General features: G+C 43.9%; 1 protein-coding gene across 1 annotated transcript in view; it reads right to left on the bottom strand.

Annotated features, from left to right (window-relative positions):
* atp10a (ATPase phospholipid transporting 10A) overlaps positions 1-10,862 on the bottom strand; it is a 228,889-nt gene that overhangs the window by 38,849 nt on the left and 179,178 nt on the right. Inside the window, exon 12 of the mRNA XM_078402973.1 lies at positions 2,866-2,992. Within this exon, the coding sequence (XP_078259099.1) occupies positions 2,866-2,992 (127 nt within the window). The remainder of the gene's footprint in view (positions 1-2,865; positions 2,993-10,862) is intronic.

Genomic DNA, 10,862 nt, shown 5'->3' with positions numbered 1-10,862 from the left:
ACTCCTGATCTTAGTCACATTCGCAGCTATCAGCTGCTTTTCTAAGATAAAGTACAACCTTAGAAATGTCGAGATCTCCCATCTGAATTCATAAATCCCACGACCGATGCAAACTTTCATACCTTCACTATCACAGCAGATGTGATTTATCACACAGCCATTTGAAGTGACACTACCTTTAAAATGGATTACTGCAAAGGAAGACGTCTTACTCTGGTGAAGCAAAGGGATATTTTGCAGAGAATGCCACTGGCAAACCCTTCCATAGATAGTGCTTGATCAAGAACATATTTTTTACACACAGGCACATGCATTAAATATTTCCCATGAAACATATTGCCTCTCAATACAATACAATACAATATATCTTTATTGTCATTGTACAGGGGTACAACGAGATTGGGAATGCGCCTCCCATACGATGCAATAAATTAATTAGCTAGTCAGTATTAATTTAAACAACCCAATGAAACAAATTGAAACAGTTTTAAAACAGAATAAAGTGCAAGTAGATCTGTGCCGGTTCACTGTGCGATGTGACCATCCAGCTCAGCAGGACCGGTTCATAGCAGCTATGGCCCTGGGGATGAAGCTGTTCCTGAGCTCTCCCCAGCTGCAATGATCAATTCAAATGTAATTACAACTGAAGATAGACACAAAAAGCTGGAGTAACTCAGCGGGACAGGCAGCATCTCTGGAGAGAAGGAATGGGTGACATTTCGGGTCGAGACCCTTCTTCACACTGGTTAGGGATAAGGGAAACGAAAGATATAGACGGTGATGTGGAGAGATAAAGAACAATGAATAAAAGATATGCAAAAATGTAACGATGATAAAGGAAGCAGACTTGGGTGGGGGAGGGATAGAGAGAGAGAGGGAATGCTGGGGCTACCTGAAGTGAGATAAATCAATATTCGTACCACTGGGCTGTAAGCTGCCCAAGCGAAATATGAGATGCTGTTCCTCCAATTTGCATTTAGCCTCACTCTGACAGTGGAGGAGACCGAGGACAGAAAGGTCTGTGTGGGAATGTGAAGGAGAATTAAAGTGTCCGACAACCGGGAAATCAGGTAGGTTCAGGCGGGCTGAGCGAAGTTGTTACAACTGAACTGTTTACTGCACTCACCAGGTTACGGTTATAAGGATGGCCTGTTTAACAGCTTGTGTTTAAAAAAATTTTTTTTAAACAGTAATGATTGACAACTTAACAAATATTCCGAAGGGCGATCGTTTCGCTGAACACCTTCACTCAGTCAGTCCGCCTGGACCTATCTGATCTCCCAGTTGCTAAAAACTTTAATTCTCCTTCCCATTCCCACACAGACCTTTCTGTCCTAGGCCTCCTTTATTGTCAGTGAGGCTAAACAAAAATTGAAGGAACAGCATCTCATATTTCGCTTGGACAGCTTACAGCCCCAGTGGTATGAATATTGATTTCTCTAACTTCGTAACTACTGCATTCCCTCTCTCTCCATCCCTCCCCCACCCTAGTTGCACCAGCTTCTAGATCTCACCCCCCCTGCTTCCTTTACCATCGTTACTTTTTCGCATAACTTTCATTCATTTTTGGAATCTCTCGTTTCCCTTTCCCATGACTTTCAGTCTGAAGAAGGGTCTCGACCCGAAACATCACCCATTCCTTCTCTCCCGAGATGCTGCCTGTCGTGCAGTTACTCCAGCTTTTTGTGTCTATCTTCGGTTTAAACCAGCATCTGCAGTTCCTTCCTTAACAAATATTCCTATACAGTCTAAGTGCTGATGTACTTTTATTCATAAATTTATGACTGATATGAGCAGAATTAGGCCATTCTTGGGACATCAAGTCTTCTTCGCCATGGCTTATCTATCTCTGCCTCTCCACATTCTCCTGCCTTCTCCCCATAACCCCTGACACCCACGCTAATCAAGAATCCAAGCATCTCTGGCTTAAAAATATCCATTGACGGCCTCCACAGCCTTCTGTGGCAATGAATTCCACAGATTCACCACCGAATAAATATTTTTATTTTACACTAACATACACCTAGTTGGCAGCTTGACATGATTAACTTGGCATGAATTCTGATTCAAATGAGCAGATTTCCCTACAAAGAATCATAGCTCAGTTAATAGATGATACCCGTACTAATCAAGAATCTATCTATCTCTGCCTGAAAAATATCCACTGACTTGGCCTCTACAGCCTTCTGTGGCAAAGGATTCCACAGATTCACCACCCTCTGACTAAAGAAATTTCTCCTTATCTCCTTCCTAAAAGAACGTTCTTTAATTCTGAAAATTAAAACAAAGCTTGAGTAGAGGAGAGGCAGGACTAAGCTTAGTGAGTGATAGGTAGATCCAGGTTCTGTCCCTCCTTTCTGCAACGTTTCTCCACCCTGCCCCCACTACAATCAGTCTGAAGAGGGTCCCAACCCGAAACATCACCTATGTTCTCTGGAGATGCTGCCTCGCCTGAGTTATGCCCAGCACTTTTGTAAACTAGCACCTGTAGTTCCTTGTTTCTCCTTTTTACTTTTTTCTTTCAACTTATTTGAGTTTACAGTAAAGGTGATATAACTTTTTTTAAATGTTTTTTTATATAATGAAAGCAGGACAGATGTATTTCTTCCATGACGTGAAAACACCTGCTTTTACTTAATTGATGTCGTTTATTATCCAGGTGTTCTCGTTCTATTGGAACCTTATTAATGAAAGTCGGTGTGATGGAAAAAAAAACCCCATACATCGTCAGGCTCTCCACAGGCACAGAATTCCAAAGATAAACATGAGAGTTTTCGCCGACGACTTGATTTTAAGACTCAATACATCACGGCACAGATGTGCTTATCTAAGGCTGATGGAAACACCCCGAGAGTTATCTCATACCTAACAGCTGAAGGTCAGTCTCCAAACAGACTGCTGACTGGTACAGAAGCTCGTCTCTATTTTCAACAGCAGATTCTGCCTCCAAGCGGTGCTCCAGCCAGTGTGCATACTCTTCCTTACGCAGGATCTGAAATGATGACAAGCAATAAAGTTTAGGCCAAGCCGAATAACGTTAGAGACTTTTTTTTTTCCAGGAGGATTACCAGTTATAAAAATCAAAATGCTCGAGTATAACTTGAGCTACAAAACAGTATAACTGACCATTTCTTCACAAAATGCTGGAGTAACTCAGCAGGTCAGGCAGCATCTCGGGAGAGAAGGAATGGGTGACGTTTCGGGTAGAGACCCTTCTTCAGACTGATGTCGGGGGCGGGACAAAGGAAGGATATAGGTGGAGACAGGAAGATAGAGGGAGCTCTGTGAAGGAGGAGGGGAAGGGAGGGACAGAGGAGCTATCCATCTGGTCTATCAATCTTTAGGCGGCTTAACCGTAAGGATGGCACGATGTGCAGTGCTAGAGCTACTGCCTGTCAGGGCCAGAGACCCGGGTTTGATCCTGACCACGGGTGCGTGAATGTACGGAGTTTGCACGTTCTCACTGTGACCTGCGAGGGTTTTCGGTTTCCTCCCACACTCCAAAGACGTGCAGGTTTGTAGGTTAATTGGCTCGGTGTAAATGTAAAATCTGGCCCTAGTGTGTGTTGGGTTAGTGTTAATGTGCGGGGATCGCTGGTTGGCATGGAATCGGTGGGCCAAAGTGCCTGCTTCTGCCCGGTATCTCTAAACTAAACTAAACGTCAAACCAAGGGGAAAAACAACAAAGACAAGGACTTTCAGTCTAGATGAAGGACTTTGTCCCCAAAGTGGCAACGGCCCATTGTCCTCCACAGATACTGCCCGAGTTCCTCCAGCTACTGCCCTTTCTATGCTACATTTTCCAGCATCTGTAGTCTCTCGGTCTACAGTTCCCAGCATTTTCCCTGCAGCCCTTCTTGAAAAGAGGCACACCATATGCCTCCCTCCAGTCTTCCGGCACCTCTCCTGTATTTAAGGACGACTCATAAATTTCAACCAGGGCTCTCACAATTTCCTCTCTAGTTTCCCACAATGTCCTCGTCAGATATATCTGGTCAGGCCCTTGAGATTTGTCTACCTACAAACGCAATAGTACCTTCAATACTTCTTCGATGATAACACTGACTGCTCTCATGACACTTCCATTGACTGCCCCAAGTTCCTCCGTCCTACTGTCTTTCTCCTCTGTAAATTCAGAGGAGAAATATTCATTGAAGACCTTACCCATCTCCTGTGGCTCCACACAGAGGTGGCCGCTTTGATTCCTGAGAAGTCCCACTCTCTCTCTAGTTATCCTTTTCCCCCTTAGGTATTTATAAAATCTTTTGGGATTGTTCTTAATGCTATCCTCAATGTGAACACTACAACTTTTGTACGTTCTCCCCGTGACCTGCGTGGGTTTTCTCCGAGATCTTTGGTTTCCTCCCACACTCCAAAGACGTGCAGGTTTGAGGGTTAATTGACTGGGTAAATGTAAAAATTGTCCCTAGTGTGTGTAGGATAGTGTTAATGTGCGGGGATCGCTGGGCGGCGCGGACTCGGTGGGCCGAAGGGCCTGTTTCCGCGCTGTATCTCTAAATCTAAATCTAAATCTAAAATCTAAACTTGTTCTCTCTCACATGCCCTTTAAATCCTTTGCCTATACTATGGTATAATTTCACAGCAGCCAATTAACATACATGTGCATCTTTGGGATAGTTTAGTTTAGTTTAGAGATACAGCGCGGAAACAGGCCCTTCGGCGCACTGAGTCCGCATCGACCAGCGATCCCCACACACTAGCACTATCCTGTCCTACTATCCTAGGGACAACTTATATTGAAACCAAGCCAATTAACCTACAAACCTGCACGTCTTTGGAGTGTGGGAGGAAACCAAAGATCTCAGAGAAAACCCACGCAGGTCACGGGGGGGGGGGGGTGAGAATGTACAATCTCCGTACAGTGTGCACCAGTGGTCAGGATCGAACCCGGGTCTCTAGCACTGTAAGGCAGCAACTCTACCGCTACACCACCGTGCCGGTTTTGGAAGAAGCCCGGAACGAATGGAGGAAACCCATGTGGCCGCAGGGAGAACAGTCTAGTTCCACACATGGAGCACCAGTGGTCAGGATCGAATCCGTATCTCCTTAATTAGTGCTAACTCCAGGTCCAACATGCCACACTGTTGTGCCACTGTGGACATCTCTCAATCAACATCAGTGAGAGATTACCAGGTTATTAGTACTGCATGCTAGAATTTGCTGTTTGCAATCTGCCAAAGATCCTACATTGTGCTGAAACTTAAAAGAAAATGAAGTTAGTTAATTTGATATAAAATTGCTTACATCCTATTTTTGGGGGTTATCGGGGATTGTGAAAGATGCTGTAAAAATGAAGACTCTTTCTTTTAATGCAAGATTGTGACTGCCCTGTAGAGGCAGTAATGTTCAGTGTTAGGAGCTCATTAAGAGCCCTGAATACAGTTAATTAATTTAGGCAAGGAATTCCCTGACTGATAGAGGAAAGACTCTTTCTTCATCCAACGATTTTAAAATTATGAATAAAATTTCAAATCCATCTTTAGACTGAAAACAAAGTTTAAAAAAAAGCTAAAGTTATAATTTTCATTGGATGGAACACATAGAGTGAAACAGCGTGGAAACAGGCCCTTCAGCCCAACTTGCCCACACCGGCCAACATGACCCAGCTCCACTAGTCCTACCTGCCTGCATTTGGTCCATATCCCTCCAAACCTGTCCTATCCATGTACCTGTCTAACTGTTTCTTAAATGTTGGGATAGTCCCAGCCTCAACTATCTCCTCTGACAATTTGTTCCATTCACCCACCATCCTTTGTGTGAAAAAGTTACCCCTCAGATTCCTAATAAATGTTTTCCCCTTCACCTTAAACCTATGTTCTCTGGTCCTCAATTCACCTACTCTGGGCAAGAGACTGTGCAAATATCCGATCTATTCCTCTCATGATTTTATACAGCGGAAACAGATCCCAAAACTAAAATGCATTAATCTTATTCTTTCAAAACGACAAATACATGTACTGTATTAAAGTTATATTTCTGCATTACACGGACAATTTATTTTCTTTCTTTATTAATGTACATTTGTTTTACATTTTAATCCTCTTATTCCATTGCAATTGTTTTAAATGCGCAACAAAACTGAAATATTGGATTAATGAAGCTTGAAACACTGGATAGGATCATATAATGTGGACAAAGCAATATTAAATTGTGGGACATTAACAAAGCAGGGCAGGCAGCACAGCAGCTGAAATTTTTATTTGATTGTTGTATAACTTCCAGTGCTTTTTGGTTCAGACTTGAGACACCACTGAAAAGGTCTCAATGCACAGTCTGGGTAAAGGCTAGAAACTCCCGTTCAACAATGATTGTCTACCCCGTCAAACACATTTCCTTCTGTGCAGAGTATTTGCTCAGGCAAGGACTAATACACACAAAGAGTCATCGAGTCTTACAGAGTGGAAACATGCCCTTTGGCCCAACACCCACACTGGCGAACATGTCCCATGTATACCAATCCCACCTGCCTGCATTTGGGCCATATCCCTCTAAAGCTGTTCTATCTATGTAAGCCTAAATGTTTCTTAAACTTTGCGATAGTACCTGCCTCAACTACCTCCTCTGGCAGCTCGTTCCGTACACCTACCACTCTTTGTGTGAAAATGTTTCACCTCAGGTTCCTATTAAATCTTTCCCTGCTCACCTTAAACCAATGTCCTCATATGAAAATACATTAAATTGCCTGGAATATTAAATGCAGCAAAATTGATTATTTTCTCTCTTACATTGGAAGAAAGGTTTCCGAGTCACAGTCAGTGTCATTCAACATAGAAACAGGTCCTTTGGCCCATCCCATCTGTGCTGACGATCGTAACCATCTCTATTAATCCCATTCACCAGCACAGTCCATAGACTTCCACGCCTTGACAATTTAGTTTAGTTCAGTCTATCCCCACACATTAACACTATCCTAGACACACACAGGGGACAACTTACAAATTTACACTTACACCAGCCAATTAACCTACAAACTTGTACGTCTTTAGAGCGTGGGGGGAAACCGAAGATCTCGGAGAAAACCCACAGGGTCACGGGGAGAACGTACAACTCCGTACATACAGCACCCGTAGTCAGGATCGAATCAGTGTCTCAGGCGCTGCAAGCGCTGTACGGCAGCAACTCTACCGCTGCACCACCCAAATGGTCATCTAGATATTTCAGAAATGTTGTGACAGTTTTTGCGCCCACCACCTTCTCTGGCAATGGATTCCAAATGACAACCATCCCCTTGTGAAAGAAATGCTATTTAATAGCCCCTCTCAACCTCCTACTCTTTACCTTACACAAATGCTCTCTGGTTGTTGATATTTCGGCTATGGGGAATGCGTTACTACTGTTTACCTACCTCTCTCCATATTTTGAACTGCAGATTAGTTCAGTAAGGTTCCAGGATTTTGGCATTTTGTAGATAGAAAGACATAAATGTGTTTGTATTCCACTTGAATGATAAATAGTTGCAAATTTAAACCATTAGCAGAATAACTCTACTAGAAAGAGACGAGTAGGAATTTCTTCAGTCAGAGGGTGGTGAATCTCTGGAATTCATTGCCACAGACGGCCTTTGGAGGCCGTGTCAATGGATATTTTTAAGGCGGAGATGAACAGATTTTTGATTAGTAACAGTATCGGGAGTTACGGGGAGAAGGCAGGAGATTGGGGTTGAGAGGGAAAGATAGATCTGTCATAATTGAATGGCAGAGGAGACTTGATGGGCCGAATGTCCTAATTCTGCTCTCAGAACCTATGAACTCTGGAGGCTATGGCAAAAACATTGAGGTTATTGAGGAGTGCTGCTTGGCTTTTGAAGTCCTTTTGGATGAAATGTTCTTCTGCCTCTTAGGTGGATGTAAAAGATCGATGGGACTATTTTGCAGCAATAATCCCTGGCAATCTGTTCATTGTTTATCACTTGATTAATATTTCTAAACCACGACTTATCTGGTCTTTACCACATGAGGTGTTGGTGGAACTCGCTATCTACAAATTGGTTGCGATGCTCTCTATAATGGTGAGGGTTTAATTATGTTCATAGGTTGTAGGAGCAGAATTAGGCCATTTGGCCCATCAAGTCTACCCCGCCATTCAATCATGGCTGATCTATCTTTCCCTTTCAACCCCATGCTCCTGCCTTCTCCCTTATAACCCCTGACACCCATGCTTTGCAAGAATCTATCAATCTCCACCTTCTAAATATCCATTGACTTAGACTCCACAGCCTTTTGTGGCAATGAATCCCACAGATTCACCACCCTTTGACTAAATAAATTCCACCTCATCTCCAATCTGAAGGTACGTCCTTTTATTCTGAGGCTATGGCCTCTGGTCCTAGACTCTCCCACCAGTGGAAACATCCTCTCCACATCCACTCTATCCAATTGTAAAGTGCAAATAGTTGTGAAGTCCTTTGGGATTTTCTGAAAAAGCCATGAAAACACATTTCAAAAATGCAAGTCTCTCTCTCTCCACGAGCAAGAAACAAAGCAAACGGCTCCTGATCAAATTACTTTGGGCTCCAATATAAGAGAATGGAATTTTCCATTACAGAAGTGTTCTGGAACCTGATTCTCCAGCCAGGTTTCAAAATCAAAATAAAATCAGTTTTGCCAGCAGGGCAGCTATGTACAGAGAGGAACGGTGAAGATTTTGACTGGAAGAGAGATCAAACATTTATCCTTCATTTAATATATCACAAAAAACAATGGATTTAAGCTACTATTTTGTCGGCCAACTTGATGCCATTAAAATGATCTGATCATCACTTTAGCCATCTCTTTACTCCCGTGGGCGGCACGGTGGCACAGCGGTAGAGTTGCTGCCTTACAGCGAATGCAGCGCCGGAGACTCAGGTACGATCCTGACTACGGGCGCCGTCTGTACGGAGTTTGTACATTCTCCCCGTGACCTGCGTGGGTTTTCTCCGAGATAATAGACAATAGACAATAGACAATAGGTGCAGGAGTAGGCCATTCAGCCCTTCGAGCCAGCACCGCCATTCAATGCGATCATGGCTGATCACTCTCAATCAGTACCCCGTTCCTGCCTTCTCCCCATACCCCCTCACTCCGCTATCCTTAAGAGCTCTATCCAGCTCTCTCTTGAAAGCATCCAACGAACTGGCCTCCACTGCCTTCTGAGGCAGAGAATTCCACACCTTCACCACTCTCTGACTGAAAAAGTTCTTCCTCATCTCCGTTCTAAATGGCCTACCCCTTATTTCTCCCACACTCCAAAGACGTACAGGTTTGTAGGTTAATTGGCTGGGCAAATGTAAAAAATTGGCTCTAGTGGGTGTAAGATAGTGTTAATGTGCGGGGATCGCTGGGTGGCGCGGACCCGGTGGGCCAAAGGGCCTGTTTCGGCGCTGTATCTCTAAATCTAAATCTAAAAAAATCACTGTAGATGTTTCCAGACTGTGGCATCTTCAATCTGCAGAGTGCACTGCATCAATTTACAGATGGATGGGATTAACTGAATTTTGGGGGGTGGACTGCAATGGTGCTAAATTGGCTTTAACATGGTGAGGGTGTGCATACGCATGCACCTGCTGCCTTATGCATGAGCGCTGCAGTGTTAATGTGTGTCGTGAGGTCATGGGAACAGTCCGCAAAGCTAATTTCTTATCATAAGGGTCTGAAGAAGGGTGCCGCACTGAAATGTCACCTATTCCTTTTCTCCAGAGATGCTGCCTGACCCGCTGAGTTACTCCAACATTTTGTGTCTCACTTGTTGTCAACACTGCCAAATACTCCATGCACGCAGACTTACAAGTTAGGAGCAGGAATAGGTAGCCTGGCTCCTCGACCCAGCGTCACCATTAAATAATAGTGTGCCCGATCTCTCCGTAACCTCAATTCCACATTCCCATTTACCTCAGGTAACCTTCTATCGCCTTGCTGGTCAAGTATTAATCTACTTCTGCCATCAAAACTATTCAAAGACTCTGCTTCCACTGGTCTTTGTGGAAGAAGGTTCCAAAGACATGATCCTCAGAGAACAATCATCGTCACGTCTGTGCCTTCGAGGGCAGCAAGGTGACGCAGCGATAGAGGTGCTGACTTACATCGCCAGAGTCTCAGGTCCGATCCCGACTACGGATGCTGTCTGTATGGAGTTTGTACGCTCTCCCTGCGACCTGCATGGGTTTTCACCGAGTGCTCCGGTTTCCTCCCACACTCCAAAGACATAAAGGTTTTGCAGGTTGATTGGCTTTGGTATAGTTGTAAATTGTGCCTCGTGTGTGCAGGGTAGCGTAGGTGTGGTCGGCACAGAGTTGGTGGGCTGAAGGGCCTGTTTCCGCGCCGTATCTCTAAACTCAACTAAAAAATGGTAACCTCGTGTTTTTAAACAATAATTCCCAATTCTAAATTCTCTCACGAGAGGCACCACCTCATCTGCGAACACCCTTACAAGATTCACGAGGATTTCCCGCGTTTCTGTGTTTCCATGCACCCCCTGTTCATTCTACAGACAGAGAAAAACGATAATTGACACAGTACGCTCTCAAGGATCAAAGGAGAATTCTATTATTGCAGACTTTGTTAAGCTGCTTCCTGATTATGTATGCCTGAACTGTATTAAGTTATTGTACAGAAAGGAGCTGTTCAGTTCATTCTCTCCTTGGTGGCTCGAAACCGTCTATCGAGGTTAGTCCCACATATCATCTGTACCGATTATTTTACCCTCGTAGAAGGTGAGTCTTCCCTTCAGCTACATCCTCTTCATTAACTATGACAGCAGAGAAATAAATCTCCCCGCTGAGAGATAAACAACTAGCAGCAATTCAGCGACACTTCCCCCGAACTAGAGAAAAAAGGGATTAGTTTTAAGTACAGTCCAAAATA

The sequence above is a fragment of the Rhinoraja longicauda genome, chromosome 7, assembly GCF_053455715.1.
Source record: "Rhinoraja longicauda isolate Sanriku21f chromosome 7, sRhiLon1.1, whole genome shotgun sequence".
Classification (NCBI taxonomy): Eukaryota; Metazoa; Chordata; class Chondrichthyes; order Rajiformes; family Arhynchobatidae; genus Rhinoraja; species Rhinoraja longicauda.
Note: the sequence above shows the minus strand (reverse complement) of the source record. Positions and strands in the feature narration are given on the sequence as shown.